The following is a 22,676-nucleotide window of genomic DNA, read 5'->3' as shown; positions in this document are numbered from 1 at the left end:
GCCATCTGGGGAAATCTGGACTTGGCACTGGAAAGCGAACCGAAAAATTAGTGAACTTCATAATCCTAGTTTGAAAGTATCACTTACTCGTACGTGTCTTTTGCGACAATGGACGCAGGCAATACGCGCCTTGCCAGCCGTATCTCTCGATGTCATATCTCTTTCTTGCTTGAGATGCTCACGACTTCCTAAAGCTCGTGGTCTTATAAGCGGACATCGGTGACTCCCTCTCCGCAGCCTTCCATAGCGCTGAGAGTAGAAAGAGAAACACAGCGGGTTCGATGCGTCTCAAGTCTCCTCATACACAATTGCCCTTCCGATGAGTTAATGCAATTGTGGTGACTCGTGGAGGAGAGCTCTTCACCAACCTGAGCCTGAGCTGGCAACTCGCATCGGTACGCCAAAACTGAAAGCGACGGGATACACAAACGAGGAACTATCCTCTTAATTCATTGATGTGTTCCCGCTACTCACTGGCACCAGCGCTGGGCGCTCGACGACGGAGTATCTGGACACAGTTCAAGTTGTCTGTTGGTGCGATGTAATAGAGTCTTGAAATTTGACTCACTTTCGAGTCAGATGAATGGACCCACAAATTTACTCAGTTTTTCGACGCGAAGGGGAGGATCCGCACAGGTGGGTCGTAGAATCATTAGCAAGGTTCGCGTAGCGTAGAAAGCTTGAGGTTCCAGCTCTACCGATGTTAATATGTCATTTCAGAGCAGTGCATCGGGTTACCCGCACAAACAGTGCCTAGAATGCGCGGTTTCCCTGTGGCCTTTGTCTTCGAAAAGTTCGTGTGCACAGTGCAAATTGCGAATGATTAGATTGCTCGAGTTGTCAATGCCGGCCGGGTTCAATTGCCAGTGACGGCATCTTTCCCTGCTCATCCGACTGTTCTTCTTAACTTCGACAAGGATACATTTGTTGACCACCATCGCGCAAAATGACTCTATCGAATCGATTGGTTGATTAACCGGTAGCCCTGGAGAAAAACGCGTCGGGGAACGGAAATGAAGTTGGTTGATGGATGGAAAGGAAGGAAGGGTCTGGCGACGTCGAACAAGGGTGTTGACCTTCGCAACTAGACTTTACAGGCGCGCTTCAGTGGCCAAAGACTGCCATTTCTGTCCAAGGGCTAGGGATAAAGATGGGCCGAATCCGAAACCGAGTCAGATGGTCTTTTGCCAAATCCCTTCTCGTAAGGCAGGACGACTCTTTCTCTCTCCCCTCAACCACCACCATTCATGTCGCCTCCGGACAACGAGGATGAGACCCAGCCGCTCCTTGCTGCCCGCCACGACTCTTACGACTCTCATGACACTCCCCCAAAACGCACTCCCCTTCCTACGACTCAACTGGGCATAGTCCTCTTTCTCCAACTAGCGGAACCGCTCACCAGTCAGGTTATATATCCATTTGCACCACAGGTGAGATCCGCTCGCATGCAAATTCACGGTCTGACTCTCCTGCAGCTGATACGAGATGTCGGAATCACCAATGGGGACGAAACGAAGGTTGGATATTATGTGGGCATAATGGTGAGTTTGCATGACCCCTTCTTTTCTCCAGCTAATGTCCGACATCAGCAATCGCTCTTTTTTCTGACGCAGGCGATGACTGTGCTTTACTGGTCCCGTTTGTCTGACCAGATTGGTCGTAAACCCGTCATTCTCTCTGGCCTCATCGGCCTGAGTATTTCTATGTACTGCTTTGGGCTTTCCCGGACATTCTGGGGACTAGTGTTAAGGTTCGTCGACTTTTTTTTACTCGCCTAAAGTCTGCACTAATACTTGGGATCCAGCCGGAGTCTAAACGGTGCTCTCAGTAGGCTTCCTATCTTCATCGTAACCCTTTTACTTATGTCTTTTTCTTCAGACGGAAACATAGGCGTTATCAAGAGGTCTGCTTCTTCGATTGCGAGTACCCATTCAAGGCCTGATAACTATGTTTAGCATGATCGCAGAAATGACTGACACAACCAACATCGCACAAGCATATGCTTACATGCCAAGTAGGTTGATGTCTATGCCAGCCCAACGTATTACTCACTGCTTTCGACAGTTGCCTGGTCAGGCGGCGGAGTACTCGGTCCCATAATTGGCGGATTTCTCGCGCATCCTGTTGAGCGGTTCCCGGCTTTGTTTGGAGACAGTGATTTCCTCCGAAAATACCCTTACTTCCTTCCCTGTGCTGTCCCTGCAACATACTCGATCATTGCATGGCTTGTCACCCTGTTCTTCCTACGAGAAACTGCGACTGGTCCGTCCATAATCACAATACCGAGTGTGCTAGATGGACGAGATGGAAAAGCGGGGAAGCGGGAATCGTTGGAGGATGCGCGAGATCCAGAACCCGAAAGCGAGCCAGCAGTTCCTCTCCGCCAACTGCTAACACGACGAGTGTTTATAGCCGGCGGCAACTACGCTTTCCTCTCTCTCGTAGACATCGCGTTCCGTGCCGTCCACCCAGTATTCCTTGCCACCCCAATCGACCTGGGTGGCCTTGGCCTCTCAACAGTCCGCATTGGCCGACTGTTGTCCGTCTTTGGCGTCCTGAACGGCATCTTCCAGATATTCTTTTTTGCCCCACTCCACGATTACCTCGGGAGCAAGCTCATGTATAACATCGGCATCTTCACCGCCCTCCCGAGTCTCGCCATGTTCCCCTTGCTGAGCTACCTCGCAAGGCAAGAGCAAACGGTCACCACATTCATCTGGTTCCTTGCCGTAGTCCAAATTGCCATCTCAATCGGACTGTCACTCTCCTATGGCGCCGTCTTCATCTACATCTCCTCGGCCTCTCCCAACCGTGCTTCGCTTGGCGCAACAAACGGACTGTGCCAGCTTTCAGTGTCGCTCATGCGCACAATAGGGCCCGCAATATCCAACTCGCTCTTCTCGCTGTCAATTGAGAAACAGTACGCGCACGGGTGGATGGTGTACTACATCCTGATGGGCATAACCGTGTTTGCTCTATGGACAGGGTCGTTGTTGCCCAAAAAGCCTTGGACAATGGGCAAGTAAAAAGACATTTACTCAACGAATAGATATCAAAATCTCACGTGGTTTCTTGACGAATGCCTCATTTCTTTCGGGATATAGTTAATGTGTGTATATTAGTCGTAGAACTGAACTTGAAGAGACTTGAAGGTGCTGGGTCGCGATAGGTTGCTATCTGCCTCAGCCAAGTCACGTGTGAGGCACAGTCATCGTTGACCAGCTATATTGTCCAAGTTGGAACAAAGCAAAAAAAGAACTAGACATGGGCCAATACTTCCTTCAACCTCATACATCCGAAGCTGTCGCATGACGTTATTCTTCCCTTCTTCGGCTTGGTGGGCTCTCTTCACAACAAGCCAGAAACAAAACTTGAACAATACTCTGGAAACCTCATGGTGTTAAGCCCATTAATCCCGAGACGCGAAACGAGGCAGAACGCTAAGCTCCGCTGGTGCGTGGCCCTGGGCAAAAACCCAAACAGCCGATCGAGGATTTGAGAGGCCAAGTAAGTTTGCTTATTGTTTTCGGCGTTCGCCATCAACTTAATCTGCCAATGTGCGCCTGCAAAGCAATGCTTGATTCACCCATCCGGGCCCCGGAATGACTCCGACGTCTTGTTTCTCGATTGCTGGAACCTCTCACAAATTTTCCTGGGACTACGTCGACGTCAGACTGTTAAAATTTCAATGTCAAGCCACCCATCCTCCGATGAAAGCCCCCGCTACGACTTGCCGCGTTTTTCTGCATGTTCCAGGCTCCCTTAAGTCCCGCCCGCAAACCGGAAGATCCCACGATAATATTACTTTGTCCTCCTAATCCGGCGTCTCGATCTATGGGTGTTTTGTCCGCTTATTGTCTGTTGTGTGTGCTCGATCGCCAAAGCGGCTGGCCAGCCTCGATCTCTCTGACGCACTGACCGCGCAGCATGGCACTGGTCGATCTGTAGGACCGAGCGCCGGGAGTGGGTGAGTATAAAAGGCGGTTGGTTTCGACGGTGGTCTTCACCCCCCAACCAGCTCTCTTCTCTCTAAAGCCCTTCTACCGCTACCAAACCCACCCAACAACCTACTCCAAATGGACGCTTTCACCACCACCACCATTGCCGCCACCGTCCCCGCCAAGACGACCGACGTCGTTCTCCCCCCGGTTAACGAGGACGGCGGCAACGGCTCCAGCGGCAGCTGTGTCGTGTGCAAGGAAGACACTACCCTCCCCCCTGTCGACAAGGACGGCGGAAACGGTTCCAGCGGCGGCTGCATCATTGCCTAAAGCTGTAGTTACTAGAACTCGGTAACAACCATGGTAAAGCTCTTCTTTTTTCTTTGCATCGCTGACCATCTCCCAGACACGAATCACAATGACCCACAACCACCATTTTTGCGCGCCCCGAGCAGCGCTTATATTATTGTCTTCGCCTTCAATGCTATTACTTAGCTACTTTTGTTTTCATTTTGGGATTAAATTCGAATTGTAATTCTTCGGTGACTGTTGAGGCATTGGCTCGAACCACCTGCTCAGTTTCCGAATTAGGCAGGTAACCTACCAAATTGGGAACCATCCCAAGTCAAACATTTTTACGCGTCTCAAGCAGCACCAGCTATGATATTGTATTGGCCTTTAATGTTGTTACTTAGTACATCTCTCTGGGGCGGCTTAGCTCGACTCCCGATTAAAGCAGGTAATCTACCAAATTATCCCAAGTCAATACCCACTTCCAGCCCGGAACCTTGCAAGGTCTATCTTTGTTTCCTCCTTCGTGCAAATTACATCATTGTAGCTAGGTATAAGCAGGATCATATGTGATTGTGTAAACTTCGATATCTTGTGCGACAGCGCAGGCGTCAGGTATCATCGTTGGTCGTGAAGCGGGAGGTTAGTCCAAGCTAATGGAGAAGACGGGAAACAAAACAAAACAAATGGGAAATATGTCTCTCAAGAGTCCGTAGGAATCCATCCAGAATATCAGAATAGAACGCCACAGTCCGTCACCCGCTCACTGCCCGTTGTACCCGCCATACTGCTGTTGTGGCGGGGCTGCTCCTGGCGGGAGACTCCAGCCGGCACTAGCACCAGGGCCCACCGAGTTACGTGAATATCGATTCTGTGGAGACTGTTGCTGTTGTTGTTGTTGTTGTTGGGGTGCTGGCCCCTGTCCACCAGCGCCAACTGGGGCTTGCGATGTCGGTCGACGTGAATTCCTCGCAACACGACGAACTCCGCCGTCAGCAGACGGCACTGGCCCGCTGTCGGTGAGTTGTACCCCACGCATTCCCTGTGGAATGCCATATGCGCTAACGGGAGATCGCACAAGGCTTTCAGGTTCGTCATAAGTCGCCGGGCTGGCCGGGCTCCCACCACGAATGAACGGATTGGCACTTGAAGGCGGGCTTGAGACATCCAAGCTTCTCCTGTAATTTTCCCTTGGTGGTCTGGGCGGTGGCGAGCGGGAATTTGACGGAGCAGCAGGCGGATCAAAGGAGTCGACCCACATATCGACACTTGCGTTTTGTGGACTAGAAACAAGTCGCTGGGCACTAGAATTGCCGTCGAATGCTTCTTCGCTTGATCGTGCGATGGCGACAGAAGAGCTAGACGAGGTTGGACCGCTACTTCCGCTATGTGTTGTGTTGCGGGATACAGCCAGAGGTGTGGGGAGCATAAGAACAGTATTGTTTTCGGTTCGTGCACGAGGGGCTGCAAGGTAGTTGTTCGTGCTCTCCACCGTGGAAGAATCGACACCAGAGGGAGGATGATAGCCGTCAGAGTTGGATGCCATCGAGTAACGATTGCTTTCAGCCCTACGGTAATTAGTATCTTCAAGTCAAGTCTGTCTAAGCAGGCAATACGCACTTCCAGCGATAGTCGTCATCCTCACGACTTGTTGTGCCACTTCTCCATCTGCGTTCCCTTTCGAACTCAGCCCAACGTTTCATGACAATATGGCTCGAGTCGAATTCGCCCTCCTTGTCTCCAGTATGGTCCTTAGCACCACCATCAACTTTCCGTGTTTGACCCCAGGAGAAGTCGTCGAAATGCCAAAATGCGTAGGCGGGCAAGATACCGTTCCAGATCGGGAGCGAGATTAGGTAGATTAACATCCAACCAATGTAGGCGATCTTGCGTGAGGTAATGACGATGAGGATAAGGGGAATACCAAGCACAAAGGCAAGGAGAACGAGCGGAACGGTGGTGTTAGTGTGACCAGGAATAATGGAGGCGACGATCAGGTATATTGTGAACGAAATGGCTGCAGGTAGCACAAGGGTCCCAGCCAATTCCATTCCAACGACAAATTGCATTGAGAAGCAGAAGGTCCCACAAAGATCGCGGACCAGGATAAGCTCAGAAAGGTTGTGAATTGTCGAATTGATCCATCGCCGACGTTGACTTAGCAGGATACGGAAAGTGTCTGGTACTGTCGTCTTGCAAACAGCCTGGGGACAAAACATGTTTTTCCGCTTCGGGAAAGTCTTGAGCATTAGCGTCGTAAGATATCGATCCTCTCCCAAAAGAAGAAGATTCTTCTTGTGCAAGGTGTCCACAACATTTTCCGAGTAATGCTCAACAATGTCGGGGTTTGCTAGAATGGGCACCCAGAACCCGGATTCGCCCTTCGGAGCCTTGATTCGGTACATGCTGAAGCAGCCGGGGAGACAAGTAACACCGCCAAACATAGACTCGAAAGACTTCGTCATATGGTGAGAGATGTAGTACTCGAAGACTAGGACATGGTTCAGACATGAAAACAAAAGTCGAGAACCAACATACCCTGCATCATCGTTACGAAAGTTTCAGCCTTGTTTGCAACCTTGGTCTCGCCACACAAGCCCATGATCTCCGTATCGCAAACCATACAGCTGACCATGCGTGACATGGCATCTGGGAAAACTTTGGTGTCTGCATCGACACAAAGCACCAATTCGTATCGTTCTGGGCTGACACCGGCGACTCTCCAAACCGCGTTGAAGAACTCGTATTCAAACGTTGTCATCCGTTCATCGAACATGACCTTTTGGAGGAAGGCCATAAGCACGATTTGCGAATCACGTTTGCCACGATTGCCAGGTTTGGCGTCTGAAGCCTCGAGCGGATTCCCCACTTTGGCCACAAGAACAACAGGGACACGTTGTTGCTTGGATCGCTCTATGGTTGCATCATCGTAGCTATAGAAACCTGCATAAACCTTGGCCATGTTATGTCTCCGATGGCCGTCAGCAATGGCGACATAGGAATGCGCCTCCACATCCTCGGGAGAGACAATGAACTCCTTCATCATGGTCAAACAGATGTCCGGTGTTGTCAAAGTGTTCCCAGCTCCCTTGACCATTCCATCGGCGATGATGACAATAAGTTTGTGGGAGTTGGGATAATCGGTTGTCGCTAAGGAATCGAGGGTTGTTCGTAGACCTTCGACAGACTCAGAATATGCTGTTACGAGACAAATCGTGTGGGCCAGGGGGAAGTTGAAGGGCTCGTAGTCGGGAGGTGGTTGTGGCACAACATTGCCAAGCGGGAAGGGACATGGGTTATCGGCAAATGCGCCGCGGGGATGGGCGGCAGGAGATTCGGGTGTGCTCCAAGACATAAGACTTTTGGAACGTCTATCTGGCGGTGTGGAGTTCCCGCCCTTCCCGCTCCCAGCAATCGATCCGGCATACATTGTCCCACGTTTGTTGCCAGAAGTAGACCCAGAGTCACTTCCAAGATGCCCGTAGGCCGTAGTTGGACGACCTTTCCCAGCAACGGCAATTCCACCGACAGCGTCCGATGGTGTGAATCGTGACGTGCTAGGCAAGAAGGTTTTGCGTTTCTCGTTCTTCGCAGGGGTTGCGGCAACGTTGGGCCTCATTCCGCTTGGGGCAGGCTTGTAGATATCTGCAGACCAGTTTTCAATCTCTTCCGCCCGCTTCATCCGCTCTTCGTAAGTTTCTCGCGGGAAGTTACCCAGCTTGTGACTGAAGAACCACTGGAACATGACGGCCATGGCGAATCGGATAAGGACGACTCCGACGATAAAAATGAGAGAAAGGTAAAGCAGAACTTGCGAGGCAACGCAGCCGATAGAATTGGTGTCGATGAAGCCAACGGTGATCATGTCTTGCAAGCAATGCCCTAGATGCATTTGGTTCCTTCTTCTGAGCTGCATCGTTATGTCCTGATGGGTCCATGCGGCATTGGACTTGAGATCATTGAAGAGAGGAGGAACAGTAATTTGGGACGGGTCCAGCCAATTGAGAAGTGATAGGTCAAGCACAGAACTGTTATAAAGACTGAGTTTTGTGGTAGAAAAAAAAGGGAGGATGACACACCTTTCGAAAACTGCCAGAGAGCGATTTGCAGTCTTGACATCATCCCAAGTAAAATAAACTTGACCTTGGGGGCGCATACTCGCAAGTTGACCCTTTGAGCTGACATGGCAGTTGGTCTTCGCGCCGTAGGCTGTCGTGTTCGGAGTCTTTTGTCCATATTGGCTGAACACGTTGCAAGGGAAGTACCAGTCCATGACTGCGCCAGTACCCGTTATTTGGCTTGAGTTCGGTCTTGAGACGACTCCGAGGCAGTTCTGATTTGTCTTTTGGAACAAAAAACTCGCGTCGTTCCCTGCAACACCCCAATCACCAACAAAGAGTGGATTGGTTGTGCCATCGAACGTGCTGCCGGCTCTGGGGTGATGAAAGCTCCCAAAATCGTAGTCGTAACCATTGATGACAATTGAGCCTTTGCCGATGAACGCGTCCCCAATTGCGCCACCATGGAATCGGTTGGGCGGAGTGCCACAAACGGCTTGAGTGAATCCGAAGGTGACGAAGCCGACGGTGGCCATAAGCGATAGTACGATGCTGACGAGACCCATCTTCTCGCGCCATGCTCGTTGTTGTTCAGGCGAGCGGAGACCGCATGTTCGCATAAGTGGGGTGGGAATGCAGGCGGTAATTAAATAGCAATAAAGCATCCAAGGACCTTTAGGACCCGGTGCATAATCGCCTAGACAGCTGCGTTGCTTTGGGGGTGGGGTGGCGGGATTGAGGGGAGCAGCTGCGGAGGAGCGTTTCCGCCGGAGAGTAGCCCCGCGTTTGAACAAAGCTAGTCCCGACTCATGTACGTCTTCCTCTCTAGCCAGCAGTGACCTTCCGCGACGAAGGGCTTGCCGTTGTGGGTAGTTACCGGTTGCTGCTAAATGTCAAAGGGTGTTAGACGTGAAGGAATGGAAAACGCACTTGACGGCAAAACTCCTACTCGGCCTGGTGCCTCCTCCTCAAGCTGAGCAACATGCGTTCGATAGTGCCATTGCCTGTGACCTGGCTCAATCTTCTCTCTGTCCGGTCTGACCAGACTCTTCTTTCGCATGACCCCAGCCTCCGCATCCACACCAAGGAAACTATTATTCCCTACCGCACCTACAGCAGGTCGCGCTAACGGTGCCGAACGATCTCCAGATTCGAGGTTGCGGAAAGTTACACCACCAGCTGGAGGTGGAGAAGCTATTGGGGATCGTTGCTGGTATGATTGTGGAGTTTGGGGGTCGGGATATGTCGGCGCCGGCGACTGAGAGGTCGACTGACGAGGTCGAGCTTGTCGTGGCGGGCGTTCGCCACGATGTTGGGGCTCCATGTGGCCGGCCGTCGAACTGACGGAGTGGTGGCGGGAGGAAGAGAAGGGAAGGTGTGTATGTAATCACGATCACCACCCCCTTCCTCAAACTTGCAAGTAGAAATCTTCGGAGCAGACATCTCTTACTACACCATCGCGGCTACTTTCTACTTTTGCACCTTCAGACTACCTCTCTGGCGACCACTTGGCTGTCTCGCCGACATAACACGGCTATGACGTGCCTATGATCTATGATGAAATCATGAATAAGCCCTGACAACAACGATTTCAAGTGCTGCGAAACGAGCGTCGATTCCGACAGCTTTGTTGAGGGAAGGCGTTATTGTCGTGGAACAACAGCAACGAAATACCAACGCTTGACCAAGGCTCGTCTTAAATGAGTACTAGTAGCGGCCACCGACAGTCATATGAACGTTAACGTCCAACTCAGTGAACATGGCCTCCAATGCCCGTCCAGCGAGCTGCACAAAATTGGATCCGTTGATCTTCAATTTCAACGGTCTTGCCGCTTTCAATCCCCAAACTTTCAGCTACTTATATCACCACGTTCCCTTCCAGCCGTCTAGAACGGCTAGTAAAATAACAGCCAGCTCGACCGCGTAACGCCGACGCGATGCCTACCGCACAAGGACACTTGTGGAGAAGCACTCAAGTACTGAACGCTGTTGGTCTAATTTTGAGGGAGAGAGTTGGCTGAAGACTCTGACCCATGACTCTGATGGCTCCAATCTCACCCCCAAGTCGCGATTCTGATTTGTGAATCCCAGTGAATACAGCAAGTACAGCCGAATTGAATCTGTGCTTCCGAGCATGCTCAAGCAGCCTGGGGGGCTTTCAATTGTGCTTGAGGCCTGAGGAGGGAGGCTGGTAAATGGACACCACTCCAAAAACTCGATTCATATCGGATCTGCACTCCAATTTTGCAACAACTGCGGCTGCTACTTCTGTTCGTTGACGCAACTATTCCGAACGCAAGTCTCAACTCAAGTTGACAACAGAACGTTGACGCTCATACTCGTATGACATCATCTGATGGGCAAGTGTTTCGGCGTTGCGCATGACGACGACCGTTGAACAAAATAGTCTGCCAGTGACGTCGACCGCGTCAAACTACCAGGTGAGAACCTTGGAGCAAAACACACCATATACCTGTTGCCTGGATTCTCTACTACTGTCATGTCCCCAGTACCGGTTCCCCAAACATTCCGCTACCAGCAGTAAGCTCTCAAGTAGACCGTGTTATCTGGAGGTTCATGCCTGTTTTTAGTGTGCTCTATTCTCCGAAAAGCTGGCTCTGGGGTGTCTGGCTATCGCTTCCATCCAGTTGGCGGGGACGCGTCTATGGCACCATTCTACGCGTTTTTGGAGAGCAAATACCATTTACCAACGCATATCGCGTCCGTGGCTACTTCTTCAAACTCTGCCCAACGACAGACGAGGCTCTCACGACAGAATACGTTCGGGCCCACACCTCCATCCCAGTTGCCAAAGTTCTCGATGTTGTCCGACTGCCGAAACACCTTGTAACACCCAAGACTTCTTGGGTCATGATTTCCACTGCAGTAGCAGGGACGCCGCTATTCGTGAATGGGTCTGGCCATAGGCTACGAGACGCGCCAGCAGAAAAGGCAGCCCTTGTCAGCCAATCTCTCAAAAACTGGCTGGACCAGCTTCGACAGCTGGAGAGCCCTTGCGAGCAGCGCGTGTGTGGTTTTACCGGAGGGAACTTTCGCAACTTCCGCATAGGTGAAGAGCCCGTGGGGCCATTCGCTTCCATTGAGGAGCTCAACTCCCATCCATCGCTCGCAGTCCCTGAAGCCGAGATTGAATTAAATGAAGATCTAAGCAGACTCGTTGATGCAACGAAGAACAAAGCTTACCGTTTTCACCTTGTTCACGGAGACCTAGTATTACACAACGTCATGGCCGACGACGACCTGCGTCCCACGGGAATCATTGACTGGGAATGCGCAGCGTGGATGCCAGAGTATTGGGAGGCGCTTTCTTCGTCGCGTGGCGCTTTCAGAGAGATGCAGTATTGGAAAGATGTCCGAAGAAGCGTGTTCCAGGAGTACAAAGATGAAATGGACCTAGACACACGTATTCAGAAGCTTCATGGAGGAGAATAGAGATGTGTACTTATAATGGCGAGGAACATTAGGCTGACAGACTTACGGTACTAGTACTAGTACTGTCGATTGGATCGGTTCTCGAAAACTTGTCCATGAAGTAGTCTCTACGACAATATATACCCTTGTTGGGTCGTCTACCTTCCATTCCGGCTCCTCGTGATACATAACGATAACTCGTCGTCGCTTGCGTCGTCGAAAGAGTTGGAACCGGAACTTGTTGCTGGATTGATGGCCATACTAGTAGATTGTGTGCACGTGCTTAACCGTGTTCCTTCAGCCTAGGGTCTGTCATGGACAGCCCGGGTCATGCCCGGGTCATGCCCACGGGCAATCTAGCAAAAAATTCATGCCCACACCCGCCCGGGCTTGGCAAGGCGGGCAACGGGCAGTGCCTGCGGGTCACCCGTGGGCACGACGGGTGTCCATGGGCACCTAGATATTGTAGCAAAAAATGATTATCTATGTACTTGAACTACTAGTAATAACTTGAAATCGACTTGTTCTTGCTCGCTGCGAGCAGCAGCCTTCTGACGTCTCTCGCGAGCCTCAAGAATCTTCTCCGCTGAACCAGGGGGAAGAATGGTGCATCATCCCATCCTCGGCCCGTTGTCCAGCACTGCGCATGCATGTTGGTGTGGAGGGCGGAGTCCGATGGTCATGGGCCAAACCAAGTTTTTTTTTTGATTTCTGTGGGCACTTCATTCTATCCTCTATCTGAATCCTCTTCAAAATTAAAGTTGGATCAGACAATTTGCGAGTACATTTTACTTAAAAGTTCATTGTACATGATGAGATATTGGGTGGGCCGCCCGTGGGCACCTCGATGTCGCAAGCTTCCCGCCCACACCCGTGTGGGCACTTTTGCGTGGGCTGCCCACTGCCCACTATACGTGCCCGGGCAGTGCCCACGGGTCAAATCCGCGGGTGACCCGGGCAACGACTGTCCATGACAGACCCTACTTCAGCCTCCTTCGTACAAACCTTGTTCGTCAACTGGAACCCATCATCCACGACTGCGGCGCAGCCAGGACTCCATCCGCTAGTCTCTATGCCTGTCACACGCATATAGGTCCCGCCTAGAACAAATTTGAAGGCACAACCTGATAGTAAATACTTCCAAGTCCCGTTGACCGTGGTCGACAAAAGGTTCATCGTGCTACTCGAAGACAATACTCTGCGCCTTCAAATATGCAACCAAAACTGTACCCAAGCTTTGCTTTCTGACCGACTGGTGTCCTACAAGTAGATTCATTCAAGTTTCCCTTTCCGCCTTGAGTCTTGACACCTGTTCCGGCAGACCTTCTCAACAAGAACTGTCCATGAGTCACGACGACAGATAGTCCCCATCCACCCACCCGCCCAACCGCTTAAATCCGAGTCTTCATCCACAGCGGCCATTTCAGTCCGGGTGCAAGTGACCATAAAGCTGCTCCAAGTTTCGACGGTATGGTATGATGCTTTTGAATCTTTCCTGTGTCCTTGCAACTTTGCTCGCTGCCAACGCGGCTCTCGCTTTGGCGTCGGTGGGATACACTTCAGCCGGCAAACCAATCCTGCACGCACCCTCTGGATCGTTGATTCGTCAATCAGGCCAGAACCTCAACGTATTCGCGCCGGATGGCTCACTTCTCCACGTTCTCAAGGGCGGGAACGAGCCAGCTACTACCCTTTCCCGCCGGTTTGCGGACTCGGACTTTCGCTCGGTGGAGGCGCTTGCAGTCGTCGATGGGCCAGCCACTATGGAATCGCTGACCACCACCTTTACCATTCCTCCCGTGCCCAAGACCTTCAATAGCCAGCTCTTCTTCTTTGGCGCAGGCATTGGGATAGACAGTAACGACAGCTCTATTACGGCACTAGTGCAAGCTGGACTGCAGGTTAGTGTTCCCCAGGCTTTTGCGAATTTCCCCCTAGTTCACCTCATCTCTAGTACGGCGGGACCCCAAGACAAGGTGGCTCGTTCTGGTCGGCCGCTATCGTCATTCAAGCTGGAGATGGCACCCTTCTCTCATACGGCATTCCCTTTGGCACCGCCATTGTCCACCCAGGAGACCGCCTTACCGTCTCCATTGCAAGAGACACGGACCCTACCCGTGTACCTCCAGGCGACGGCTACTGGTATCTCGTGACATTCGACCACTTGGACCTCGCTATTCCCTACACAGCGGAAATGTTCTGGGAGATCCCGCCGTCGAGAGCGATGATCAGATTGGAAGAGTTGATCATCGACGACGCGAGCGAATACCCTGTCGGCGCGGTCGTATTCGAGAACGTGAAAGTAAACACGACCGCGGGCTTTCCAGCCATATCATGGCACGCCAACAACAATCCCGCGTTGAATGTGCAGGTCAATGTGGAACAGGATGGGTCTGAAAATGCTCGGATTGCAATTGCATTCCCTGAAAGTAATTAAGTACTTAAGCTCCTGTGTCACGCTACTAGCCAAGGTGATAAACCTGAATAAATTGACAAGTACAAGTCCTACAAATGTCTATTTGTTGACATACATTTTGGTAAATAGAGAAAGCGGAGAGATCAGCACTACAAATAATACATTGTCTCTTTCAATTGCACGCCAGCGACACCTCCATGCCAAGCAGCGGCGGCCTCCTGCATCACTGCCTCGTCCTGTGTGCTGTTCGAGGTGGTCGTCGACGCGGAAGAGGTGATGCCATTGAGCAGTTTGTGCAAGTAGCACCGTCCGCGCTCACACGCAAGGTCAGCGTAGTAAGCAGGCGAAACAAGCGACACGGCCTTGGTCGCACGAGCTACGACATGGTCAGAATCGAGTCACTTGAGAAAGCAAGAGACGCACCAAACATATAGCTCACAGAGTTAGTCAGGCCTTGCAGCAGGTCAGCGGTGAACCCTATCTCGTCGTGGACGACATAGTAGTGCGTCGGTCGAGTCGTCCCTTGCAAGCCACCGTGAGCTTGCAAGAAAAAGTCAAACTCGTAGACCGCAGTAACACCCCGGTCAACGACAGTGCCGGCTTTGGGATTTCCATCTCCTGCCGCATCGTTCTGTTCTGCAGGATAGAACCGCGTGTGGTGCCGCTTCCCGCAGATGACGATCGTCAACTTGGGGTTGTAATTCGCCACCGGGGTTTCGCGGAAAGCAGCTTTGATCTCCGGCAACTCCTCTTCGATGACAGTTCGGAATTGGCCCTCCGAAACACCGTCCCGATAGACCAAGACACGACTCGGAAGGCGATTGCCGTTCATCGACGCGAATCGTCGCAGTCTTTGAAGCATCATGCCCTTCAGGTTGGTGACCATCTAAAAACTTGTCAATTAGGGAACAAACCGGACGACAACACTAACCTCCTTCCGAGACTCTTGGATCTCCATGCTCGCCGGGTATTGTGCATAATGCTGGTCGACACTAGCAACCACAGCAGCGATGGATGGCGTGCCATGAACGGAACCAGGACCAGGATGCGTCACGTCGATACCAACCAGCATCGTTGGTTCTTGTTTCAGCCAGGCCATGTTCTGGGGATCCAACCCGTGGCTGACAAGGCGTGAGACAGGGCAAAGAGCAAGCAAAACAACCCACTTGACACCACCCATCTTCATGTTGACCTTCAAAGCAACATTTGCAAAGTATTGGAGTTGGCCTGAACACGAAATCAAGAGGGAGTCATATCTGGAAAAGATATCTTACCTTTGTCTTTGCGAATTTTAGCAGCATGGACACAAATAGACCCGATGTCCATGTAGCTATCGCAAAGATGCTTGAGGCCCGAGTAAACATGCTTATCGCCGTTGGAAAGTATGACAAAAACCAGTTTTGGTTTGCTGGCGACCGTGTTGATAGCAGTACGGATGACCGGAATCGCTTGTGCTCGCGTTGGATCGGCGCTGTTTTTCTGAGGAAGGATAGCCTCCTTGAATGCCGAAGGCGGGGAAGCCTTCATCCCAGAAGTGTTACACATCTTCACAAAGCCCTGCATGGTTCGAATCAATTCGGGGTCATTCGGCCCTTGGAACTCATCACGGCCGCCGTCACGGATGAGCAAGACAATCCACTTGTCTAAAGTAGCGCCGACTTTGAATTTGACATCACGCAGATTCCAGCTCGCACGGTCGTCGACGCTGGGAGTGCCTTGACCATAAACCACGCGAGGAGGAGTAAGAATTCGACCTGGAACAACGGCCATCTCTTGACCGATACTGACGCCGAATTGTTGCAACGCTCCTCCGCCTTGTCGGAAACCAAGTTGGTCGAGACCCGGTCCAGTGATAGCTGCCGCATTGACAGCTGGGGGTTGAGCAGCAACCCTGATCATTGCGGCGGTATGGTCGTCGGTCAGTTTGCCTTTGAAAGCTTGACCTGGAAGGATCTCGCAAACTTCGGCAGGGAGGAGGTTCTGCTTGGCGCCTCCCACATCGACGAGAGGCATATTGGGTTCGCGTAGAGTGATGTTATAGCCTTAACATTATGTTAGGAGACGAGCAACTCACAACACGAAGAGGCACTTACGACGCTTGAAATATGTCTCAACGGAAACCTTCTCATTGTTGAACTCGGCACAGGCAAAGATGTGGCTCTTGGCAGTCTTGTTGCTCAGCTTCTTAACGGTTTTTTTGTATCCCAGGTGAGTTGTTTTGACGCGGACCCCCCTCACAAAAGCCTCAGGTCGAGCGCCAAAAGTGGAATCTCTGAACTCGATCATAGCTCTGGCAAGATTTCCCGGTTTGTAGAATGCCGTGGTGCACACTATTGAGATCAGTTACTAAAACCAAACGGCGCTTGTCCAATGCTCACCGTTGAGGTTCACCATGAGTTGATTATGGGCAGGGCGAACAGAAGAATAGAAGCCTCTGAATGCTTCCAAACCACCTCCCAGATCCGATGCTCGCCCAGGAGATGGAACGAAGAAACGATTACGACCCACTTGAACCCCGGTACGATTGGCGTGCGAGGCAAGCAGAAGATTCATCGCAGAAATTAGAGGCATAATGTCGTAGTCGCGATACTGGAAGTTGCCTGAAACGTATCTGCACTAAAATAAGCTCGTATCAAGACAGAAATTTCAAGCACATACTGCTGAAGGGCTTGCATATCCAGTGATTGTGTGAACGTGATCTTGAGGGTGTATTCTTTGTACTTCTTGTCGGTTGGGGCAGGTGGCGTCTCATCAGCATCGTAGTACGGGACGCGAATTTGAAGAGGTTGAGGCAGCTGGTTGACCGCGATGATTTTGGCGGAGGAATCATGGACGACTCTGTCTGAGCAGCATCAGTGGTGTGAAACAGGATTCCAAAAATTCTCACTTGTGAGCGGGGCCCATTGCTGGGACTGCTCCGCCAGTTGGAAGATACGTTTCTTCACACGACGCACAGCAGTTCCAGCAACGGGAGTGATTGCAACATCGTATTCGTACAGAGGTCCGCTAGGAAGACGGACAGGGAAGAAATTGGCCCGGAGTTTGATTGCCCGTCCCGCAGTTCCGAAATCAGGGCGTAGAGGAAGGTCATTGGGCGCGACTGTGATGCCGGCGCGACTGGCCACAAGTTGTTTATCAGAGTCGTTGGCCACACGGGCGTCTATGTTGGCTGGCCCCGGGTTGAACACACTGCGAGAACAATAAGCGTGGGAAATGGAACATTAAAAAGAAATACCCTCCACCTCGCCCTCCGCCCTGGAAACCGCCACTTCCCCCTCGCCCTCCACGAAACCCGCCTCTGTCCCCACCTCGGAAACCCCCTCTATCTCCACCGCCACCGCCACCACCACCACCACGGTATCCGCCACCGCGTCCTCGGTCACCACCACCACCACCTCTGGGTTGGCCTCCACGGTAGCTCATGGGAGTTGAGAGTCAAGTGTGCGTGTTGTGTGACTGAATGAACTATTGCCTTTCTGGGCAATTCGTCACGTGAGAATCAATGACTCGAAACTATCCTCCGGTTCCGTCGGTTCAAGTTCAAGTGAGTGCTTTTATTTCCGATTCTACGCTATTAACGAGATACAAGGGACGCAAAAGGTCATAAAGACGTATAAGTCAGTAAAGAGCGTCAGTAAGATATGCTATAGGTCGTGCCTTGCGAAAGGGTATGGGGTGCTATAGATACAGTGGGTAAACGAGACTAGGGGGGAGGGGTGAATTAAACGATATCATTGGCGGGAATGGGAACATCGGGTTTTGCGGAGTGTGTGGGTGCGGAAGCGGTTGTTTGAGGGAGGAAGACCGAAGCGCGATGCAGAGAAGACACTTCAATCTCCTCCGCGTCAGAGTCCCCTGCCAGAGAGGCTGAGCCCGACCCAGAAGGCTCATCGATGGCTCCAAAGGATTTGTCCAATGCACCAGCAAACGATTCGGTACCGGCAAAGGACTTTTCCTTGTCGATGTAGGAGAGCGAATCGAGGCCAGCGGAAGAGAAGGAGTCCAGAGAGTCGCGCTTGCGCGATGTCTCTTTACGAATGAAGACGGGAAGAGTGGGTCCATTGCCACGTGACTTGGACGCGGTGCTGGCCAAGAAGTCAGTAACGAATAGAGTGAACAACGTAAAAAGGACCAACCCATTGGAGGATAACACACCGCTGCTTCCGCCAAGCGTCGTGCTTCCCGCAGTCGATAAACCAACTTTGCGGGCAACACTGTTGACGACGGTCTTGTAGTTCTTCATCGCCTCGTCGGCGAAACCAAAGAATCCGAAGAACACAAATGCACAAAAGATGGTCGCCCAGCGAAGAGTCTCCAGACTGGCAGCAGTCAATGGATCACTGCGCCAGAAGATGCCGGGGACTTGGACAACGCGCGAGAAGTTGGAGTGGGTATCTTCCCAGGAGATCCACGGACTGAGACCAACGACAGCGACGTTATTGTAGAGCACCCAGATTCCGAGCGGAATGGTGAAGATAAGGTCCACCGAGGCGAGGGCCATGAGCCGGAAGTAACGGTTAATGTTAAGATTCGTGTTGGAAGAAGAAAGGAGTTCCTTAAATTGGAGATGGGAGGCATAGAAGGCACGGATGGACAGCACACAGTACACCGCTGAGATGGAGCCGATAATAATCGGGGGCATGTGGAAGAGAACAACAGCAACGGGAGTTTCGTAGGTCGTCCCAAGGCAACCAATGTCTTCGAAAATGTTATATCGGTGACCTTGGACGATATATTCTACAGCAAGATCAGTTTTGTGCATGAGGAATGCGAAACAAGCGTACGAAGGGGAATCTGTAAGATGGGCAAGCCAAGCCCGATGAGCAAGTCGATAATAATTGCTCGGCGTTTCTCTGCGTGCGTTCTGGTAACGCTGCGGACAGAGGCGATTTGATACAGGCGACGATTAATGCAAAGGGAAGTAGCGGGGATGGCGAGGTTGAAGCCATTCATGAAGTGGGTCGAGATGTCGCACCATGTCGGGGACCAATCAATGACGTTGTTGTGCCAGACGATAGAGTTGATGAAGAGAACGAGACACGCCAATCCCGTCCAGATCATGTAGAGGCAGGTCCCGACATTCCAAGCTGACGCGATGTTCAATACCAAATCGTGAAACGACCGTGATGCTAACCTTCCAGGTGCCAGGGGAGCGGAATAAAGCTCAACACGAAACCGATGAAGGCCATCGCGGAGAAGAACCAGTCGGGGGCGCCATGGTAGAAGTACATCTTGGGGAAAGAGTGGAGGCGCAAGAACAAGCAGAGGATACCTCAAAACAGCGCAGGTTATGAAGGGACATGGCCCTTGTTTATTCTGGGACGTTTGCTTGTTCGGCAAATTTCGTCCCTAGCTGATGAAGAAAGTGCAAAGTTCCGCGTATGGAAGTGCCATTGACGCCCCCAAATAAGGAAGTCTTGGCCTCGTCACAAGCGAATCAATATGTGACTGATGGCGCCGAGTGATGGCCCTCGGCCCTCGGCGCTCAACCAGCGGCCAGGAGGTTGCGTTGGGGCAGGTAGTAGATGAACGGCATTATTACCTTGCTGTGGTGACGGAAGGGTTCTTCGTATGCACAATAAGTGGAAACTCGAAATATCCAGAACGGGGCGTAGTTGATGGTGTTCTTGTACTTTCCTTGTCTGAATCGCCCTTGTCTATATCGTGAGGTGTTTGAAGCAATCCCGCGCACGCCCGATCCTTTGGGCTTCAAAGAAGACCTTGCCATGGTGGTAAGAGGAAGAGTTTAGGCAAGCGAAGAGACAATCGTGACGGTCCCGACGGACAATGGCAGTTGTGTTTGGCGAGCTCGTTGATAGTAAACATAAGCAAACAACTTCCTCGTCGACGGTGACGTCAAGCATGCAGGTCAAGCGGTGCTCGCTATGTTCCGCAAACGCGCAGCTTCCAGCTTGCTTCCCTCGTGGCAAGGCTCCATGAAAACACGCGGCCTGGGCTACATCTACCCCGAGCCAAGTCCTGTTCTAACGCCAATGTCAACATCTCGGTTGCGCAAGACCAAATCTCAGTCCCGCACGCAGTCGACACCGGTCCAGTGGCTATTTAGGAGCAATATACCACGTAGAAGGACGTCGTTTATGCCCACTGATGTCCAGAAGCGCAACTTTTTCGGACTGGGAGATATCTTTGGCGTTCTGGCCAATGTATGTGTTCAACTTTTCACTCATAACAGTCCACCGACTATCGATAGCCAGCAGAGACTCTCCGCTCTCTAACTGAGTCCAAACGACTTTTGGAGGAAGCGCGAAGAGAGATCGAGGAGAACAAGGAACGTGCCCAACTTCGCGTCAAGCATACCTTCTCTCGATACCCGGGATTCTTTCCGCGGCCAGCCGAAGTCAACATCCTCGAACAAGTACTCCATGGGGAGCCGTCTTTTACTGTACTATTTGGGTCAAGCTCGGCTGGCAAAACTGCACTACTTCGTGAGGTTTTGTGTAACGACGCTTACCATGTCCTCCACTTCGACCTTCGTATCGCAGGTTTTGCCGACCTCCCAAGCTTGTATACTAGTCTCAGCCAACAGATGGAGCAGTATTTTGACGAAATCGGGAAACAACCTGGATTCGAGGAGTTTGAGAAGGAAGCTTGGGCATTCAAACACGACCGGTTGAATGTTGAACGCAGGATTATCGATATGCCCCAAGGCTCTGACCTCCTCAGTGTCAGGACCAGCGATGTCGCGAGGTTAATGGAGCTATTTCAAGTACGCCAACTTCCTATCGTTCAAACGGCAACTAAGCAACCTGTAGAGCTCGTTACTGAAGTATCGTGAATTCGAACCGCTTAAATCACAGCCCAAGGCGGATAACAGCCAGCACAACTCTTCCTCACCCCGTCGTTTCCCGTTCTTCCGCAAGGGAAAAGGGAAGGACGTGTCAGAGGAGAAGATGCAACACAAAGAAAGTCTGCCGTCCCCGAAAAAGATCCCAGTCATTCTCTTCGACGAGGCGCACCGACTGTAATATCCCTATTCCTCTTCCAAAGCTCAATTAACAACACCACAGACCCGCCCTCATCCACTCCATCGAAACGATGAAATGTCTGCTCGACTCGATGTTGGTACTGACGAAGCAAGATCGACTGTGTCATGTTATTCATGCCACCAGCGATCCATTCTATCAAACATGGCTTCGACAACTGAATGTGATGCAGCATTGCAAGGTTTGCTCCCTTGTTCCTATTTCGAAGCCGTGCTAAGAATGCTGCAGATAATCACTATTGGAGACTGTTCCAAGGCTGAAACCCGGGCCTACTTTTCAACGAATATTCTAGATCGCGTTCCACGTAAACTGCACTCGCGTTTAGATTTCGAGAGGCTGTATGAGGCGTTTGGCGGAAAACTGGCGCATTGGCATGACTACATCACGGATTTCGGTAACATCTAGCACATACCCTGAAACACGAGGCTGACTTCATACTCAGTCAACTCAGGCGGGACTTTGGAAAGTAGGTTGCTTATTCAGCTCGAACGATATCTAGCTGATTTTGTTCAGTCAAACAGAGCTCGCACTTCCTCCAAGCTCATGCCCTTCTCAATCTCCACCTTGTCCACACCTCACAATCGCCTTCAAGCAATGCAATGGTACCCTCTTCAAATCGAAATTCTCAAGTCGACAGTAACAAGGGGCGAGTTCGGGTCTCCAGTAACACACCTACTGCGCTGCACCCCAGGCTGGGACCTGCAGGATTCCGTATCTATTCCCCAATCACCAATCCCAATCCCCAATTCGCTAGTGCCGGTGGCGGGCCGGGTTCTGGCGCCGATTACTTTTCTGGCGCCGAATTTTCTGCGATGGACTTGCTAAAGGTCATGGGTCGGCTGACTTCGCCGCCTCCTGCATACACCAGTGTCAATACCAACGCAACTTTGGACCCTCGCAGGAGAAACACCAACCAGAGCTCCATTCCAGGACACGATCGACAATATCTTGCCTACTTCCCTCTGTGTCGCGAGCTCGGGGTGCGAGCCGTTGATGGGCTGGTGAAAGGCCGTGTCCTTGACCTGCGATGGACGGAATGCGTCACCAATGAATGGGCCGAGGAGCGATTAACCAATGGCCACAACTTTCACGGCCACCCAGAAAGCATCAATCTCCGTGCCGCCGCAAGCAGTCCAACTGCTGTCGAAAGCATTCGAACTGCTCCTTCTCAGCAGGGTGTTCACGCACCTGATGTCGATGCCCGAACTCCCAGCGAAGCAACAAGTGAACATGACATGATACCCGTCTCAGAAGGGGAGGCGCTGTACACCGACCGCGAGCCATACTTCCAGTATCCCGAACACGACGATATAGTTGTTGGCTGCAAACTGGTGCCATCACCGATAATGCGCTTCGCAATGCGCGAGGTCGTTGCGGAGTACGAAGACCAGCGGTCTGTGAGCGACTATATGTCACTGTCTGATGTGGATGTCGACGAGTACTAGTACTTTATCTTGCGTATTTATATTTATATCGTCTTTCGCTTTTCTTGCGTACCACCACGATCATACTTACAGGCTAACTTCCCGATATG

General features: G+C 51.6%; 6 protein-coding genes across 6 annotated transcripts; 4 read left to right on the top strand and 2 right to left on the bottom strand.

The window, feature by feature from the left end:
- Nucleotides 1–1,247: 1,247 nt before the first annotated feature.
- Nucleotides 1,248–3,026, top strand: MIND_01201700 (Major facilitator superfamily multidrug-resistance DHA1 sub-family; the record flags this gene model as incomplete). Its single annotated transcript, XM_037368526.1, has 7 exons — nt 1,248–1,430; nt 1,476–1,541; nt 1,590–1,750; nt 1,805–1,827; nt 1,879–1,903; nt 1,956–2,014; nt 2,065–3,026. The coding sequence occupies 7 exons, from the start codon at nt 1,248–1,250 to the stop codon at nt 3,024–3,026; spliced, it is 1,479 nt and encodes a 492-aa protein (XP_037215452.1).
- A 1,969-nt stretch (nt 3,027–4,995) lies between these two features.
- On the bottom strand, nt 4,996–9,614 carry MIND_01201600 (Glycosyltransferase family 2 protein; the record flags this gene model as incomplete). The annotated part of the gene is made up of 5 exons (XM_037368525.1): nt 4,996–5,800; nt 5,853–6,723; nt 6,771–8,260; nt 8,312–9,173; nt 9,221–9,614. The coding sequence occupies 5 exons, from the start codon at nt 9,612–9,614 to the stop codon at nt 4,996–4,998; spliced, it is 4,422 nt and encodes a 1,473-aa protein (XP_037215451.1).
- Nucleotides 9,615–10,790: 1,176 nt separating this feature from the next.
- MIND_01201500 (Mediator of RNA polymerase II transcription subunit 13) lies at nt 10,791–11,743 on the top strand (the record flags this gene model as incomplete). The annotated part of the gene is made up of 2 exons (XM_037368524.1): nt 10,791–10,831; nt 10,882–11,743. The coding sequence occupies 2 exons, from the start codon at nt 10,791–10,793 to the stop codon at nt 11,741–11,743; spliced, it is 903 nt and encodes a 300-aa protein (XP_037215450.1).
- A 1,454-nt stretch (nt 11,744–13,197) lies between these two features.
- On the top strand, nt 13,198–14,159 carry MIND_01201400 (F-box domain-containing protein; the record flags this gene model as incomplete). Its single annotated transcript, XM_037368523.1, has 2 exons — nt 13,198–13,623; nt 13,677–14,159. 2 exons carry the CDS (start codon nt 13,198–13,200, stop codon nt 14,157–14,159), a joined length of 909 nt encoding a protein of 302 aa, XP_037215449.1.
- A 128-nt stretch (nt 14,160–14,287) lies between these two features.
- MIND_01201300 (Argonaute-like protein) lies at nt 14,288–19,369 on the bottom strand (the record flags this gene model as incomplete). The annotated part of the gene is made up of 14 exons (XM_037368522.1): nt 14,288–14,514; nt 14,562–15,024; nt 15,070–15,259; nt 15,305–15,365; nt 15,413–16,180; nt 16,232–16,468; nt 16,517–16,749; nt 16,797–16,980; nt 17,026–17,327; nt 17,374–17,393; nt 17,866–18,223; nt 18,275–18,875; nt 18,923–19,225; nt 19,273–19,369. 14 exons carry the CDS (start codon nt 19,367–19,369, stop codon nt 14,288–14,290), a joined length of 4,044 nt encoding a protein of 1,347 aa, XP_037215448.1.
- Nucleotides 19,370–20,023: 654 nt separating this feature from the next.
- MIND_01201200 (uncharacterized protein) lies at nt 20,024–22,587 on the top strand (the record flags this gene model as incomplete). The annotated part of the gene is made up of 7 exons (XM_037368521.1): nt 20,024–20,302; nt 20,350–20,865; nt 20,912–21,120; nt 21,167–21,323; nt 21,371–21,536; nt 21,585–21,608; nt 21,656–22,587. 7 exons carry the CDS (start codon nt 20,024–20,026, stop codon nt 22,585–22,587), a joined length of 2,283 nt encoding a protein of 760 aa, XP_037215447.1.
- Between the last annotated feature and the right edge of the window lie 89 nt (nt 22,588–22,676).

The sequence above is a fragment of the Mycena indigotica genome, assembly GCF_014461135.1.
Source record: "Mycena indigotica strain 171206Taipei chromosome Unknown Mind.scaff0011, whole genome shotgun sequence".
NCBI classification, from domain to species: domain Eukaryota; kingdom Fungi; phylum Basidiomycota; class Agaricomycetes; order Agaricales; family Mycenaceae; genus Mycena; species Mycena indigotica.
The sequence above is the reverse complement of the archived record's forward strand: the minus strand, read 5'-3'. Positions and strand labels throughout refer to the sequence as shown.